This window comes from Rutilus rutilus, assembly GCF_951802725.1.
Source record: "Rutilus rutilus genome assembly, chromosome: 25".
NCBI classification, from domain to species: domain Eukaryota; kingdom Metazoa; phylum Chordata; class Actinopteri; order Cypriniformes; family Leuciscidae; genus Rutilus; species Rutilus rutilus.
The window spans coordinates 4,608,974-4,627,213 of NC_140229.1; the positions used below are offsets into that span (position 1 = coordinate 4,608,974).

An 18,240-nucleotide genomic window follows, 5' to 3' on the forward strand; every position below is an offset into this window, starting at 1 on the left:
AGAAGAATGCAGTGATGAAAGAGTGAATGAATGAACAAATAAAGAGAATAAGGTGAATAAAGCATCAAAGAGTCAATGCTATAAATGCCACAAAGTGATGCACTGTTTTGATTTGTTTTGTTGTTTTAAAAGAAACTTATCCAATAGGATTTTTGAAAAACTTGTCAATGAATGATCCTCATTTGATCTTGAGATCAAATCTATCTATCTATCTATCTATCTATCTATCTATCTATCTATCTATCTATCTATCTATCTATCTATCTATCCATCCATCTATAGTTTTAGTCAAAACAAGTCTGTCTATCTATCTATCTATCTATCTATATATATATATATATATATATATATATATATATAGTTTTAGTCAAAACAAGTCTATCTATCTATCTATCTATCTATCTATATATATATATATATAGTTTTAGTCAAAACAAGTCTATCTATCCATCTATCCATCCATTCATCCATCCATCCATCCATCTATAGTTTTAGTCAAAACAAGTCTATCCATCCATCTATCTAAGTGTAAACGATACTGATTATTTCTGCATGAACACAGACTGATCTGTGACAGGGGACTAAGCTGGTTGCGGCCATATTCGGTTTCTCTCGATGTAAACGTATATAATAGGGTCACTTTACCTCTAGGTCACCTTTGGTAATACAAGCTTCCTCTACACGGAACTGCAGGTCCTCCACTTTTCTGTGGGATATAAAAGTACACTTCAAACCCTCAAAGGTTTCTTAACACATTCACATGAACTTGCATGTTCTTTTGCAATAATCAAGCAATATAAAAGGCATTTTTTAAGATCAAGATTACCTTTTTTCCTCTTCCAGTTGATTCATCAGCTCCACTTTATCTCGGTCTGCAGTCTCCACAAGTCTCCGCAACTGGTCCAACTTGGCTTCCATCTCGTTGGCGTACTTCAAAAACACATGCAAAGTGTTAAGATTCAGAACACCATGCAACACGTGTGCATCTAAAGGTGGTGATACACGGGGGAACTTTTTGAGCAATGTTGCTGGGCAATCTTGCCGAGCGATTGTTGCTTGGGCACTTTCCCATTGAAAATGGGCAATACATTTCTATCTGGATAATTTCGATAGGTCGTGGGCCCTGTGTCTCACCTGGTTGCCCGTTGACAGCAACATTGCTCAAAAAGTTGCCCTGTGTATCATCACCTTTAGAGTCTGGTTTAATATCCCAAAACCACCCACCTGTTCCTGGCCCTGTCTGAGCAGTGCCAGCTCTTGCTGCACCTCTCCAGCATGGCTTGTGGCTCGTGCCACTTCCGTCCTCTCCAGGTCCCGCTCAGCCAGGAGCTGCTCGATGTGCTGCTGCTTCTCCTTCAGGGCCTCTTGCAGGGCCGTGGTGCCTGAGATCTTCCGGGCGTACCGTGCAGACGTCTCTGTGAGCTGAAAGATTATTGACAGGTATTATTTCTAATAATATATGGAGAAGAACATACACCGTGAGTGAAAGGAGCAGGACTGTACCAGGCCCGCTCGGCTGGGTTTGCCTCCTACTGAGGAGGTGACAGAGCTGAGGGAGCTGACGGAAGACGCGCTGGGGCTGTTCTTCAGGGTCGACCTGCGCCTGGAGGTTTTGGATTTGGCAGTAGTGGTGGACGGGAATCCGATGCGTGTGACTTTGTGCGTAGGAGCGAATAGTCCATACTTTGGGAGGCACTGAAAATACCTGTGAGAGTGAAGCATAAAAATACATAAATATTCCCTAATCAAGATGTGCCAAGCTGATAAGACTCATATCCAAACAGAGTGCTGTAATAAAATCTAAGAGTGCTTTAACTTAGTATTAGTTCAAAGTGTGCACACTTATGCAGTTAGTTATTCCAATTTTTATTTATATATATATATATATATTTTTTTTTTATGAAAACTGTCACTTTGGTTTTCAGTGGCATTGCATAGGTTGTGATTTTTACATTAAATATGCAAAAGTTTTGATGTGAGTTTTGTCTTTGTTTAATTTTTCCATCACGTGTGTAGACTTTTTATATGCACTGCACTTACAATACACTTCCCATAAAGACAGTTCAACTAGAATAACCTGAGGTTAAAACCAACATGACACAGCATTAACAACTCGTTTTACTTCTGTAATGTAATATTTCAGAGCGAAACAGGACGTTTTTTTTATTATAGAGGGTATGCACGTGGTGTCACTGTCTGGAGTGACTGCGGTTACGCATTGGTTTTCAGCAAGAATGCCGCGAAAAACACACAAACCACATCTAAAACAGGAAAAAGCTTTGAGACTGACTGTACAAATAGATCGGACAAGAAATCTGAAGTATATTTTTACAGACTGCCAAAAGCTACAGAAAGAGAAGCAAATGGATCGCTGGAATTCACAGAAACAACTGGACTCCAGCCAGCGAAACATGGATTTGCAGTTATCATTTTTTGTCAATATGTTGAATTTTGCGGTAAAAATCGCATTGACAACTCATCAAATAAATATTTACCATCTTATATTCAGCATAATTGGTTGTTTTGAAATAAACTGACAAAACTATAGAAGTTTTAGGGCTGGACGTGTGATGATGAACCTGTAGGTTATCACCATGTGAACAATAGTTCACAGTGTTATTGTGTACATTGATTTATTGTTTAAGGTTAAGATTGTTTTCATATTGTTTACCTTGGATTAATGATATTATTTGTGATTATGTTATCTGTTCAAATGCATATGTAAGAGCACTGACATTGAATGTGTTTCTGTAGGCATGAGATTTAACCGACCCCTACTGTTGGTACGTTCCACTAGTGTTTGGCGGGAAGATATCATATACAAAGGAGTGAGAATAGTCGAGCCAGGAGAGACGGGCCAAGGGCCAGAGCTTGTACAGTCAAATGCTGTAAGATATGAGTCCTCATTGTCAGAGGTTTGTTCCTCGAGGCTAGATTTGATGCCGTGTTTTGCTGCTCTCAGCATGTTTTATTTATGTTTTGTACCGTCTATTTCGAGCATGTTTTGATGATTTGTTTTGGTTATTTTGAACTTTATTTGGGATCACATGTGCAGAGACAGCTGTCCTAATAAATTCACCTGGACATTAATGATCTTCTGCTTTGTACTTAAGTTATTCCATCTCTTCCCGGGCCTATCGGCAAACAAATTTACGCAACAACTCAGGGTAGCCGTGCACAAACAGCCCTCTGACAACAAGCCATGGCGGCTTTCCTTCATCAGGTGGCTAGTTGTAACGTCATCCCGACAGGACGATATGACGATATATAACATTGATATAAGTCTACAGCCAGATTTAGACCTTCCTATATTGTATTATAAAAAGCGTTCACAGGCAAATTTGCTTTTTGTATTTCCCCGGCGTCGAAATCAGGCATATATAAAAATGTCAGGAAGCATGATTCCTGGCTGCACGTCAATATCCATGGATCACTATCCAAGGAACACTATCGAGTCCAACCTTTAGTTTAAACTGATAATCGTTTGTTTTACTCGCGTTTTCGCAGTTTTCCCTATTAGATCCAGTCATGCAGCAGGATGAAACCACTCCGGCTGCTCCATTGGGAACTGAACATGAAAAGTGAAGCTATATGACATACTGTACAGTTGGAATAAAAAAACAAGTAATCTCACATGCCTCTTCTATGGCTTCTCAACTATGTCTAGTTTCTCAAGAATGTGCTAAGATTCAGCCTGATAAGCAAAAACCTTAAAGATCTGTTTTATAAATGTGTTTTAAAACAGAACGTCCTGTTCTCACGGGTTGATCTTGTGTAATTTTGACAAATTGTGGCCTTACCTTGCACCAGCCACTGCCCCATCATTCTTGCCAAGAGGCTCGTCCAGCTCAACGCCACACCATTCACCTTTCGCAAAGTCAGTTTCGCCCAGGAAACGCACAACACCAGCCTTGGATCCTGCAACCTAAGGATGGCAAGCAAAACATTCCCTCAAACTTCCCTCAATGAGCCACTAAAGTGTGAAGACAGACCAGATATGGGCCTTACCAGCACACGATCACCCAGCTTCATGTCCCGCTGTAACTTCTTGGCCGAATCCGTCTCAGACAGATTGGAAGCAGACTCGCTGGTGGCCCTGGTAAGGTTTGATGAGGTCTTAGTGGTTGCACTAATGGTCTGAGTGACAGGAGCAGGATCTTTGGCAGGGGAGGCGGACGACTTGTTGGCGGGAGTCTGCGTGCCATTGGTCTCACGCTCTGCCACGGGAGTACGAGAGAGTTTGGAGGGCCGAGTAAATATGCCTCGCAAGTCCACGCACTGGAAGTAGCGCACTCCAGCCACAGAGCCATCGTTCTTCCCGATGGGCTCGTCTAAAACTATTCCTGCCCACTGGCCAGGTGCAAACTGAGTCCCTCCGATGAACTGCACACAACCCGGTTTATTTCCGTTGACCCAAACACGTTCGCCAACAGAGAAGTCTGACGGCGCATCTTGGTCGGTATTGGAGGTCGGAGATGTTACAGCCTTGGCACCAGCTGCAGTCAGCAAAAATAAAGGCACGTCATGCCTGAATCAGTGCATTTAAAATGTAACCCATAGGTTACTCACCTGAGGTTGGCGAGGTTTTGGTTGGCGCCGAAGCTGGTTTACCAATCTTGGTGGGTGGTTTGAGACCACTTGGCTTCCCCGTACTCATATTCCCTGCTTTATGCACACATGTGCTATTCCTGCAGGGCCTGGAAAAACATCAACCCTCCTTGACCAGATAGGATTCCCTGACAGAAGAAATGTTAATATAAGTAAAGTATGCAATTTGTGTTTAATTGTTTTATTGTGTGATGATAAACCCCTAAAAAACTCAAAAAGTACCAGTGTCCACCTTAAATTTAAAGTCATAATGAAACAGAAATAGCAACAGTTTTTCAAAAAAGAAAAAAGGTGGCAAAAATTTAAGCAGACTAAATGATTGGAGAAGTCCTGCCTATGTCAACAGAGAGAAAATTACGACTAAATTAAGAGGTCAAAAAGAAAATGAAACGTATTGAACAGATAAAATGCTCACAATTAGATCTATAAGACGCATTTAGAAAATAAATACGGTGAATTTTCATTTCACGCCTACTTTCATTTCCGGCACAACCATTTTTAACATGAATGTGTAAAAGGCTTATGGTGTCAGCCAATAGAAAAAGACAATAGGGAAGAAAAGACAAGAGAAACTTCTGTTTCATGCCAACTTTAATACATGACATGGTAAAAAAACATTATTATTTATCAAAGTGGAATACATGGCATTACTATGGTACTTTTTTAATGACTGTTGGGGGGAAAATAAATATATTAATTCTTATGATTTTATATTATTAACAACGATCAAATAACAAACTATGGTACTTTGGTGGGAACTGTTGTAACCATGGTAACCATGGCTATTTGTGTCGGTTAAGTACAGTTAAGCCTGAGTACAAAATAATTTATACTTACGCTAATCCACAAAATGACACATAATAAAACTTAACGCTAACATAGGCTAACTATCCTAAAAAAAGTACCACGGTACTATGACAGTACCATGTCTTTGTGTACAAATACCATGGTACTACCCTCTGGAAATCACTCTACCATGGTAATACCACAGCACGTATAACAGTTAGTGACAAAAATCATATCACAATTGTTTACTCTATCATTGAATATTAAACCACTGGTTATTAATTTCGTTTAAGGAGGAGTAAAATTAAGTTATCTACACTTTTGCTTCTGGTTATTAACTAAATATTTCAAATAATAATAATAATAATAATGTATGGCACTTAATGCAATCAGCGAATTCGATCAATTTGGACTGGATTGTTAAAAGAACAAAATATTATTATTGTTTATTATTCTAACGACCTAACGACAACTAGCCAAACGATAACTGTCAAACCAATAATAATCAAAAACGATCCTAGAATTTCACATAATATCCCAAATATATGAAAGTCTGTTTTTAGTCACAAATTCCGTTTATTTGTGTTTCTACGTGGCTATGACTTCACATCATAACAAACTGTTTGCTAGCCGACATTAGCCAGAGGAGCTAATCCTCTAAATGCAACACACATGAGCTCAATATAGTGAGATTTAGAGAGAATTAAGTGATCATATTCTCTTACCTGAACCGTTTTAATGTCAAGCATGCCTTCGTGATAAGGGAAATAAAGGGATTTCTTGTTTGTCTGGATGATGATCTCACACTGATGATGATGATGATGGGTGAGGCAATTCAACACAAAGCTGCACCCAAACACTTTACAGTGACTTTTGACACGACATCCGTATAATATAAATTAACAGGATATAGAGTTATTAAAATGAGCCGCATCAGATAAAGTGTGGAAAAATTGAATTATGAAAGGATTATGAGGATTTTTGTTGCAGAATAATTTTGATTTTAAAAAACTTGAAATGTCTTGCTGGGGGGAAACAGAAAAATTAGCTGACCTACAACGATAAAAATGAATAGATTTGAGCCCGAATTGTGTGATATAATTTCAGAAATTATTTAAGGGGAGGAAACAGTATTTTTTTATTTTATTGAATGAATGTGGCCAAAACGTGTCAGTGGTCTGTGGCGGCCACTAGTGGTCTAATCTGAATATTGACAAAAATGTTTAAACAAAAAACATGAACATAAAATTTAACCATTTTTGCCTTGTCTCGTTTTTATTTTTTCACTTAATTTCCTGCATTTCCAATAAAATTTTAAATTACATAAATGTAGTCTTTTTGCTATTCTAACACGAGAGCACACAGTGACCATTAAAGAGTGCAAAAACGAAAAATAATCATTTTAATAGCTAGTAAATTGATACCAGATGCATTTCAACCAATGTTTAGTAACCAGTTGAACTTAAAGTCCCCATGAAATTGTAAGGGTGGATTTTCTGCAGTGGTTCAAGGTGCAAGTGCCCCCGTGTCAACAAGCTTGGCCTCCCCAAATTTGGAATCGTAAAATCACACCAAACAACTGCACATTTATTCAGTTGCGGCGCCTTCATCTAGGCTACACTGCAGCACGACGTATATTCACATCAAATGTCATTCGCTGTTGAGGCGCTGTTCAAACATGCTTTACTGAGCGCGTACACTCGACGCGCACATGCACTAAAAGCCTGTTACTGGACTAAGTTATCTTTTGAGTCTTATATTGCTCTAATACTGTCAAATACAGACATTGTTTACATAAACAAAGTTGGTGATGTCTAAAGTGAAAGCAAACAGAGAAAATTAATTAAAATCTGCTTGTCATATGCGTGTATATTAGACGTGTCACGTGCAGTTCTTAAAGATACAGTAGCCCTAATAATAAACATGCTGCCGCTTGTCCTTAAAGAGATAGTTCACCCAAAACCAAACAGTTGCTGGTCCCCATTGACTTCCATACATAGTAGGAAAAAATATATACTATGGAAGTCACCGTTGTGGTTACTCACATTCTTTCAAATAACGTTTATTTTCAACAGAAGAAAGAAACTTATTCGGGTTTAAAACAACTTGAGTAAATTATGACTTTTTGGGGGGAGAACTATCCCTTTAATGTTAATAAAACAACAAAACACACAGAGGAAATCATTCACTGCTCTTGACTGACAACTTTAAGTCTGTTGTGTTTTATTTTCATATCATATAAAAAATAAAGCAGTTTATTTCATTTGTATATTAAGTTGTGTATGTGTAATATGTATCTCTGTTCTTAATTTTTAATAACAAAGAAAATAATGACAAAGATTTTTATCTTCGCCACTTTGGCCTAAATGTCTGCCATTTGTTTTTATTTTATATTTTGTTACCTATAAGGCTTTGTTTTTAAAATAGGGAAATTAGTTTGGCTGTAATGCTCAGTCACTTGCAAAATAGTAAAACAAACATGAAAAAAGAATTGTGATAAAATCGTGATTTTCCTGAAAAAAAAAAAATCGTGATATGATATTATTGCCATATCGCCCACCCCAGGTGTAAAAAAGTGCCTAGATGTGCTTAGATGCTAAAAATGTGTTATTATTGATCATTATATCACACTACAATTAAACATAATGAAACATTCATTTGAATTGAAATTGTTTTATTAGCTTAGCTAATATAATTTATTAGCTTTTTCTAGAGATTGCAGTCATACATGACATGGTGAAAAATGACTTGAAATAATACTGAAAATAGGTTAAGATGAATGTTAAAGGTGTGCCCCCTAAAAGCACAAGTGGCCCCTGCTATGGGGGAGAATAGGAGAAGAAACAGTTAGACATTAGGAGGAAACTGCGGCTTTGCCGAGCTGGCTCACGCCAAGCTGTGACATAAACTAAACGACGTTATTGTCTATTTTTAAAAAGGGAAGGAGCTGTGAGACATGTCCCGCCCTGTCTTCCTGTTTCGCCGGCCCCTCCCCCAAAACGGCCATTGTCCAATCACACATCATAGCAACCGTTACTATGTGAGCAGGTCCGACAAACATTAGCAAGATGGTGAAGCGTGCGCCCACGGCGTTTGTAAATCGGACACTAGATACCCCGAGAGATTGTCTGGAGGAGTTGTGTTCTTTCCATTCCCAAAGTCGAAAACACAACATGAGCGATGCCTACAATGGATAAAACAGTGTGGACGGCCCCACTCCCAGTTAAATGTGTCGAACATTACGAAGCATAAATACGTCTGCTGGCTGTGGTGTCGATGGCTACTTAAAAAAATTTTTTTTTTTTTTTTCTGATCTGAAAAACGATCCTATCTGTTACTCAAAAAACATAATATTGTCTGAACCGCGAGTTTTATGATCCGTTGCCCCACTAATAAATATTATGGTCTCAACCGCGAGTTTTGTGATCTGTTGTCCCCACTAATAAATATTATGGTAAGTGCATCATGAAAGACAAGCAATGAAAGTTATTTAGATGCAAATTAAGGCAAATTAAGGCTATGTCTAAGAGTTATTGCGTGATTTCGTTTATTGTGCGTTGTCAACTTGAAGCATGAATTTGAGAAAGAAAATCATTTTTTGGAAGAAAATGCACCACATACTTTTGTCAATGATATAAGTTATAGCTAAAAGATTGTAAAAGCTTTCAGTTCACCCTGCCTAATTGTAGTTGAAAAGTCCAATTAAGCTTATGATATACTGTGACTGATCAGATAAACTACAGCATCGAGAATATAACTCCCATGTGTTTTGCAGCATTTAAAATTTTAGTCATAGTGTGTTATGCGAAAAAACACACATAAGAAATTATTGCTGACAGCACTTTTATTTTCATAGAGTTTTTTCTTTCACACAAAAACACAACAGTGAGTGTCTTTCAATGCTTTTAAACACTTGTTTTCTTGTTCTTTGTCATATCACAAATTATGTGTATGAACACCGGTAAGCATTAGCCTCGATAGAGACGTAGATAGTGGTCGTGTCTCCTTCATTGCGTATTTTTATATTTTGAATATATCCCTCCACTGCATACTGTAACCCCTTTTGCCTCGATCTGGAGGATATCGCGGAGGTATTGCTCCAAAAATGGTCACTGACACGCACGGGTATACCTCTTCCCGTCATGGCAATCTGTCGCGCTGGTCGTGTTTGACCATTTGTTTGTCGGACGTAGCAACAGTAACTAAGGGGGGCGGGGCTCGGCGAGTTTCAAGGCACTTTAGTGGGTATGGAAAACATGTTGCAGAGATAAAATAGGATTGTACCTGTCATTGATTTTTGCAATTAATTATATCTTTATTTTTGCAGTTCTTTACTTTATTTTGCAATTCTTTTTTTTTTTTTTGCAATTCTTTAATTTTGTGAGCAAAACTTTTTTTTTTTTTTTTTTTTTTTTTTTTTTGCTCAATACTTTATTTTTGTTTTGCAATACTTTATTCTTTTGCAAAACTATGTCAAAGAGTATAGAAGCCCAAGAGGCGAAACTCTGTTGTGTTATGGGTAACAGTCTGTAGATGGCGCTGCGGAGGCGAATCCGCCATTATGGACTGAAAGCTGCTGGAATCGTTAGCGCCAGTCAATGGCAAAATCCATTTTAGTATGTGTTAATAGTTCATGTGTGCACTGCTAGATTGCACATCTTTTTTGTACCTTTCCGCCTGTAATAGGACATTCATAGTTTTTTTTTTCTTGCCATTGAAACGTTCACTGTGTAAAATATTAACTGTCTTTAGAAATGTTCATTTATAATTTTTTTTTTCAAAATCATATATATGGTGATGTTTACTAATTTCAAAATCAACATTTGAATAAATATCTTATTACTTATATCTAATTACTGTGTATCTGCCTATAGACAAGCGAACATATATTATTTCATGAATTTCTGTTAGTCATATGGAAAATGCATAATAGAACATAAATATTGATAGATTAAAGTTTTGCAGTAATTTTATAATTGTATCTTTGCAAACCGTAAGTGGTAGGCTAATGAAGCCGATTCGGTGGGGATACCCTTACTAAAAAGTACTAAGGAATCTTATAGTATTTTGGGACAAAATAAATGTTTTTTATTATTATTGTTTTCATATTTATAGTATTTTGGGACAAAATATTATAGTAATCTTATAGGAATACTATAGTAATTTGGGACATACTACATAAGTACGATAAGACTACTATAGCAGCTTAAAAATATTATAGAGAGGCTATACAGAACATCACAGAAGTATGTTATGTTCTGTAATACCTCTATAATATCCTAGAGCCGCTATAGTATTTCTATAGTAGTCTTATAGTACTTCTATAGTAATATTTTGTCCCAAAATACTATTTTCCTAACCAACACATATACGTATATTTTCTGTCATTTAACGTCATTTAACGTCGGTCATCCTCATTAATGTATTTTAAATTGTTTTCATATTTAGATATGACGGCCAGAAAAAATTAAGCTATGTTAAGTTTTTGTTATTTTAAGTTTTTCAGTGCCATTGACTCCCTTTATTTTTCGGCGTTTTCCTTCAGTTTTCAGTCCATAATGGCGGCCGCGCCGTCAAGTCATGGGGGCAACTGTTGCTATGGGGCGTTCTATTGAGTTTCGCCTCTTGGGCTTCTATACTCTTTGACTATGTGGCATTATATTGACACCATAGCCTTAAGCAAGTGGTGCTCACTGCAGAGTCAAATGACGTCCAGCTCCACCTCTCTGGACTTGCATAGTTCTGATGCATAGACTGTGTGGTGTTATCGCCACCAGTGTTGTTGCCAAGTTGGCTTCCTTTACAGTGTACACTATTGTCGTGGGTTGTTCTTTTTTAATAGTAAATAAACCTGGCAACCCTGATCGCCACATTATTACCTCAGTGTTACGCCACTTCTTCTGTATTCTGAACCTGCAACCTGAACCTATGGACTTCGCAACGCATGCATGCAGATTTGCATGCATAGATGCTTAAGTGTTTTCATTATTGGTAAGAGAATCCAATATTAATCCCCAATTTATATCGGGGGAAAAAAAACAGTCCATGATGCTCTTTATTGCAAATTTCCAGCTAGATTGCAACATTGTCGTCGGGATTTTCAATATTTTTTTCATTGAACATTAAAATATGATTCCGTTGTGTGCAACATCTGCATGACTGTACATGTGCATCACCAGAGGGCGCGTGCACTGGCCATGAGGAGTGCTCTACTGCTCCATTTGCCAATAATATGGTCATATCTGCAATTTCTGCACCCCTGAACTCAAGGAAGCAGTATTATTGCAGATATTACAGTAATCAGCTCTTTTACGTCTGAATGTTAAATTAGCCGCTGGTGTTCGTGCTAATCTTATGCATATGTTTCTCACGCAGATTCTGTTTCTGAAATACACGGAAATAACAGCAAGGATAACATAAAGGATTTGTGTGCAATCCAAAACATCTCGTGTAGATAAGGTAAGATGCACACAAATCATGATTTGAATTAAAGCCTCACCGATGTTTATTGTTTACTAGGCGACTTTTCAAATGTATTGATGCCTTTCATCGCATTGACAGTATTTTACATTATTTTACACACACAAAGAAAAATACATTTGATATTAGGTGCAAAGATATAATATGAATGGATTGATCTTTTCACATTCCAGCTGCTGCCATTTTGTTTATGTTTCACCCACATGAAGAACACGGGCAAAGAAATGAATGGGCGACGCTATAGCGCAGAGCTTTTTTCAAATTTTTCAACATCAACATTTTAATTCAGATTAACTTTACTGTCATGGCTTTAGAATGTTGCCAAAGGAATAAGAAACGTATATATAGCCACACACAGCAATAAAAACATGCATTCACAAAATGCAACAAATAGCAAAGTATTCAGAGAACAATGAGTTAATCAGTTAAAGGCACAATATTTTTAAATTATTTGATTAAAATCCCAAACCCACCCCAAAACAACGTTATATATTTTGTGGATTTATGTATTTTACATTATCCCAAATGTCTCCAACAATGTTTAAATCCAGAGAAATAAGCTATTTTAAATGGTCAGAGCCTGACTCCACCCCCTGGCAATATTTAAAAAATGCTTTTTTCCAGCAGAGATAGAGGGGACGAACCGAGGGCGGGGCTAGCGCTGGGGGGGTTTGGGGGGGACCCCCCCCCCCAACCGTGGGGGGGTTTGGGGGGAGGGGGGGCCGTGCACCTGAGACCCGCAGTGACGGATTAATTGACAGCTGCTGTCAGACTCTAAAATGGAGAGTGACTCACAGGGTCTCAAGATGATGTAAAGTACATGCATCTGATGAGTTTTATCGAGTTGATGTCAATAGCGTGCGCTCTCTGTAGGCATATTCATTTTTTGCCGCTATGTGAAAAAATCCAGCAAAACGTACCATCCTGACCACTGTACTAAATACAGATAAATCTATGCTAACTTGAAGCTATCACGCAGTACCGCAAACATCCAATAGGAAAATTCAACTGCAGTAGCCACCGTTCAACCTGAAGAGGGCAGCACTCAGACGTTTTTACACCATATATTGTAGAATTAAAACACTTATACCCAAATGTCAAAAAAGTTACTCGAATCAATGAACAGCACTAATAAAGCCCCATTCTTACAGATCATTAACTAAAAAAAGTTGGTTTAGGGTTGAGTTACCCTTTAAGCAGCGTAACGTTCCGTGTCATTGCGTCATTCGAAGGGAATCGACTCAATGACGACACAGCTTGTCACTTATTGGCTTAGAACAATGGTGACGTTGTCACTGCTCTGAAATTGAATACTAGTTCCCAACTATAGTATGTACAATACACCAAAAGAGTAGAATGTCCGATACATCGTATTGGAAAAACAGTAGGTGAAAAGTACTTGGATGAACTACTACTTCCGCAGAGATTCTGAAGTGCGCATTTGATGGACACTTTACTATCCCATGAGGCCACGGGAGGGGATTTATAAATGCAAGTGAAGCGACACAACTGATGCGGGTAGATCACATGACCGTAACAACATGGTGGATGTAGTACGTTTCATTCATACTACCCATATTCATACTATAGAGCGTACTTTTTTTAACGGTCGCAAAGTAATTTCAAATTCAAATGTAGTACCTACTCAGTAGGCCATTTCGGATGCAGCGTTTGTTGTATTTGTTAGGGGCCGGTCACACAGAATGTTTTTTCCCATAGACTGTAAAAAAAATATGGACGTACTGTCCGTGATGTCATCTGTAGGTTTCTGAAGAGCATTTTTGAAACCCAAACTGGGCGGAGCTGGCCATCGGCACCTTGGCAGCACGTCACTCCTGGATAAACGAAAATGGGCAAAAAGGCGGGATTAGCTGAGGTGAAGTGACGGCTAACAGACAGCAGACAAACGGCTAGTAGTGACAGCAGCGGCAATCCACCTGTCACTCAAGTGGCCACGCCCTTAATTATGCACAACTTTAAGGCTTAATATAATTATATAATAATGCTGTAAAGTTGGGAATTTTAACATGGGGGGTCTATGGGATTGACTCTCTTTTGCAGCCCGTCTCTAGCGGTCAGTCGATGAATTGCAGTTTAAGTCACTTCCGTGTTGGTTTCAAGAGAGAGCCAGGAATGTTGCCGCTTGGTTTTTCCATTCCACTGCGCTACTTTTCCATTGTTTTTCTATGTAAACATGCACTAGAAGGATGTGTATGACCATTGTGCTCGCATCTTTTGCAGCGCATGACATGGCATTCTAAAAACGCGGCGCTCAAGTTAAAATAAGTTTAACTTTTAAAAAACGCATCTATAGACCTTGTGCTCTTTTTCGTTCCACTGACCTGCTTCTTTTAACTCTGATTCTATTGATTAATTTGGAATGAGTTAAGATTGTTCAAACTCCAACAGTGAACAGTTCAAATCTAAGCAGACAGACAGACAGACTATGCCTTTGATCTGCTTTAAAGCCCTCATTCTTGCAACATCTTCTGATCGACTGCATGGCCTTAAACCTTTAAACATCATGCTTTTGAAAACTACTTTCTGACTAGGCTTTTTCAAGCCAACTTAAAACAATTCTTGACATTTTATCCAGTTTTTTAATTAATTATGCATGAACGCTCCTTGCAATCTAACATTGACATCTGTATAGAACCATATTACAGAATGTCTGTCATTAAACCTAAATTGACAGAAAAAATACAGATTTTGTTAAAATTTAATTGTTGATAATAATTACTTGTTCATTAATCATTCTTTATGTAAAAGCAGTAGTATTTTAAAACCATCCATTTTATTGGAATCAACAACAACAACAACAATTTTTTTTTATTTGATTACAATTGTTTTCAGAGCCGGCTAATGACATCTCTTATCCTTATCCTTATGCATAAACCCTAAACCCTAAACACACAAACCTTTGCACATCACTAGTTTTGAAGAAAAGTTTCATCTTTTAATTTTAATAGTAAAGACACCAAATTGTTCTTCCAAAGTGTTTTTCAACATGTTTCACTGTTTTAGTATTAGAGCACATTTGATCCTAACAAGTATTACAAATTGAATTATAAATGTGGCTTCCCTTGGACCTTGCTTGCAGTTCATTCTGTAGCTGAATAATGAAGAGACGGTTTAATGTTGTGGAGTCCCTGGTTCGTTTATTTGAATCCAGAGAAGAGGCAAGAGACACGACCCTACATACAAGTGATGGAAGCATAGAAGAGGAAAGATATGCAACCCCACATACAAGTGATGGATGCATGGAAAAGGAAAGATATGCAACCCCACATACAAGTGATGGATGCATGGAAGAGGCAAGAGACACGACCCTACATACAAGTGATGGAAGCATAGAAGAGGAAAGATATGCAACCCCACATACAAGTGATGGATGCATGGAAAAGGAAAGATATGCAACCCCACATACAAGTGATGGAAGCATGGAAGAGGAAAGAGACGCGACCCTACATTCAAGTGGATGCATGGAAGAGGAAAGAGACACGACCCTACATTCAAGTGATGGATGCATGGAAGAGGAAAGAGACGCGACCCTACATTCAAGTGATGGATCCATGGAAGAGGAAAGAGACGCGACCCTACATTCAAGTGATGGATGCATGGAAGAGGAAAGATATGCAACCCTACATACAAGTGATGGATGGATAGAAGAGGAAAGATACCTGGAAGGAGAAGCTGAGACAGAGGAGGAGCTCTTCGATCAAGCTTCTGAAACAGAGGACAATACAGAATTCGACCCAGACTATCACTCTACTGATGGAGAAGAGGAAGAGGAAGAGGAAGAGGAAAAGGACCCTCCTGAGGTGGATGCCGCTTACCAGTCCAAAAACGGGAACATATTGTGGACTTCAACAAGTCCTTCAGAGACACGAGGGAGAATACCAATTCATCGTGTCATCAAAATGACCCCTGGACCAACCAAGTTTGCATGTTCCAATGCCAAAGACAAAATATCAACATTTGAATTGTTTTTCCCAAATTACATTAAAAAGATTTTGATTGAAATGTCCAATTTAGAGGGGAAACGTGTTTTTGGTAAAGCCTGGAAAAGCCTGGACTGGACGGACATACAGGCCTATTTCGGTCTGTTGATTCTGGCAGGCGTGTATCGATCCCACCATGAGGCTTTGGGTAGCTTATGGGGCGGTGTGTCGGGGAGGGCAATTTTTCGTGCTACCATGCCTTTGAAAACTTTTTCCATCATGTCAAGGATCTTCTGCTTTTATAGAAAGGATGCAGGGTCTGGCCAAAAGAGAGGTGACAAGCTGGCACCAGTAAGGGACATCTGGGAAAAATGGGTCCAACGTCTGCCACTCTTGTACAATCCAGGCCCGAGCGTCACTGTGGACGAGTGCTTGGTCCCTTTCAGAGGTCGCTGTCCTTTCAAACAATACATGCCGAGTAAACCGAACAAGTATGGAATTAAAATCTGGGCGGCTTGCGATGCCAGCTCGAGCTACGCATGGAATATGCAGATCTACACAGGCAAAGCTGCCGACAGGAAGCCAGAAAAGAACCAGGGAATGCGTGTGGTCTTGGACTTGACATCCGGTCTCAAGGGACACACCATCACATGTGACAACTTTTTCACCTCGTATGCCCTCGGCGAGGAGCTGCTCCAAAGAAAAATGACCATGATCGGAACAGTCAGATCCAACAAGCCTGAGCTCCCTCCTGCGCTCCTGTCAGTCAAACACAGAGCCCGATTCTCGTCCATGTTCGCCTTCACCGACACACACGCTCTAGTGTCCTACTGTCCCAGAAAAAACAAAAATGTGCTTTTGATGAGCACATTACATAGAGATGCCGCAATAAGCAGCCAAGACCACAAGAAGCCAGAAATAATCCTAGACTACAACAAGACCAAAGGTGGAGTTGACACTCTTGACCAGGTATTTTACGTTGCATTATTTATACGTTATTGGCATGAAATGAAAATCAACCCTATCTATTTTCTAAATGCATATTATAGATCTTATTGTGAACAATTCATCTGTGCATATGTATTCTTTGTCAACATTCTGTTACACCTGGATGTACATAATAGAGTTGAAAAGATCTGGTACTACTTCCATCTTATCACGACTTTTAGGGCAAATGGCATGTATGAAGTGACCTGAATTGTCAGCTGATGACTAAAGCTTTTGTTTTTTTTGCTTGTCATTTAACTTCCAGCTAGTTGCCACATACACCTGCCAAAGAAAGACAATGCGTTGGCCAATTGTTATCTTCTTTAACATGTTGGATGTCTCCGCCTACAATTCATTTGTGCTCTGGACCAAAATGGATCCTACGTGGAACAAACAGAAGTGCTTCAAAAGGCGACTCTTTCTGGAAGAGCTAGGTGAAGCTCTGGTGACTCCCTTCATGATAAGACGGCAAGGCATTCCCCGCACGCCAGCCTCTCAGAATATGGTAATGGAGGCACAAGCATGCTCTCAAGTAAATAAAGCCTCCCCCGAAAAGGCTATGTACCATAAAGTGATGGAAGCACGCGCCTGCTCTGTTGAAGTCAAAGAAACCGGCCCCTCGCCAGTCTCAACCCCCTCTAAGAGGAAAAGATGTCAGGTCTGTGAATCAAAGTTGAGCAAAAAAACCAACATGACGTGCAATAACTGTAACATGTACATTTGCAAGTCACACGCTGTTATAACTACTTACTGCCACTCGTGCAACAAGAGAAAGAAGGTTTAAAGCGGGGCTCAGTAGTTTCGGGATTTCTTCGCTGTATTCTCGCTTTTTGCTCGCAGGTTTCTCTCTAGAGCTCCCCCCACAGCTTCGGAATAGATATTTGACAACACTGTTGTAAAAACTCGTTGGCGATTCTCAGACACGCTAGTAGATCAACGAAATCAAAGGAGATGGGACATTCTTTAAAACGTCTTCTTCATTCGGGTTCGAACAGCGTGAAGGAGCGCAATAATGACAGCATTTTAGCAGATTTCTTTTGGCCGTAAAGCAATTGTTTACATCGCGAGACCTGATATCACGCGATACTTCCTGACGCGGCGGCCCGCCGGCCCAAAGTTGCAAGTGCGGATTTTCCGCTCACGGGCACCAGGGGGGTGCGAAACGACCACCATTCAACCCCAACTAAGTAATATAACCATTCCAATGACTCTGAAGCTGTTCAGTTAAGGTAAAAAAGTTACTTAGATCACCTTTAAACAGGATTTGTCACTGCTTATGTGTTGTTTTTTTACTCAGTTTTTATGACAAATTCTTTTCTTGCTTATTCTCTTTAGTAATGTTTTTGCTAATCTTCTGATTATTAACCCCTTTTTCTCGAGATTTTTATTAGTTTACTTCATTAGAGTTACTGAATGTTGATGTTTTAAATAAATGATA

At 39.0% G+C, this 18,240-nt stretch overlaps 2 protein-coding genes across 4 annotated transcripts in view; one reads left to right on the forward strand and one right to left on the reverse strand.

Annotated features, from left to right (window-relative positions):
• clip1b (CAP-GLY domain containing linker protein 1b) overlaps positions 1–6,515 on the reverse strand; it is a 29,663-nt gene extending 23,148 nt beyond the window's left edge. The window contains exons 1-8 of one of the 2 annotated variants that reach the window (XM_084401365.1): positions 6,120–6,515; positions 4,570–4,736; positions 4,009–4,496; positions 3,801–3,925; positions 1,504–1,705; positions 1,225–1,422; positions 827–930; positions 646–706 (exon numbers count right to left, since the gene is read on the reverse strand). In XM_084401365.1, the coding sequence (XP_084257491.1) occupies positions 646–706; positions 827–930; positions 1,225–1,422; positions 1,504–1,705; positions 3,801–3,925; positions 4,009–4,496; positions 4,570–4,657 (1,266 nt within the window). In that variant the 5' untranslated portion in view covers positions 4,658–4,736; positions 6,120–6,515. The remainder of the gene's footprint in view (positions 1–645; positions 707–826; positions 931–1,224; positions 1,423–1,503; positions 1,706–3,800; positions 3,926–4,008; positions 4,497–4,569; positions 4,737–6,119) is intronic. The other variant, XM_084401366.1, reaches the window with a different exon arrangement.
• A 4,747-nt stretch (positions 6,516–11,262) lies between these two features.
• Positions 11,263–18,240, forward strand: LOC311285189 (piggyBac transposable element-derived protein 4-like). 2 transcript variants are annotated; one of them, XM_084400714.1, is made up of 4 exons: positions 11,263–11,385; positions 11,770–11,853; positions 14,975–16,784; positions 17,068–18,240. In XM_084400714.1, exons 3-4 carry the CDS (start codon positions 14,994–14,996, stop codon positions 17,584–17,586), a joined length of 2,310 nt encoding a protein of 769 aa, XP_084256840.1. In that variant the 5' UTR covers positions 11,263–11,385; positions 11,770–11,853; positions 14,975–14,993; the 3' UTR covers positions 17,587–18,240. The 2 variants fall into 2 exon arrangements, with proteins under 2 accessions (XP_084256840.1, XP_084256841.1); XM_084400715.1 differs by lacking the exon at positions 11,263–11,385 and adding an exon at positions 11,568–11,690.

Bases quoted from the DNA above. Each gene is read 5' to 3' on its own strand.
- LOC311285189 (XM_084400714.1), top strand. From the start codon at position 14,994: ATGAAGAGACGGTTTAATGTTGTGGAGTCCCTGGTTCGTTTATTTGAA. The intron at 16,785-17,067 runs GTATTTTACGTT...TTTAACTTCCAG, and splicing joins GAGTTGACACTCTTGACCAG to CTAGTTGCCACATACACCTG.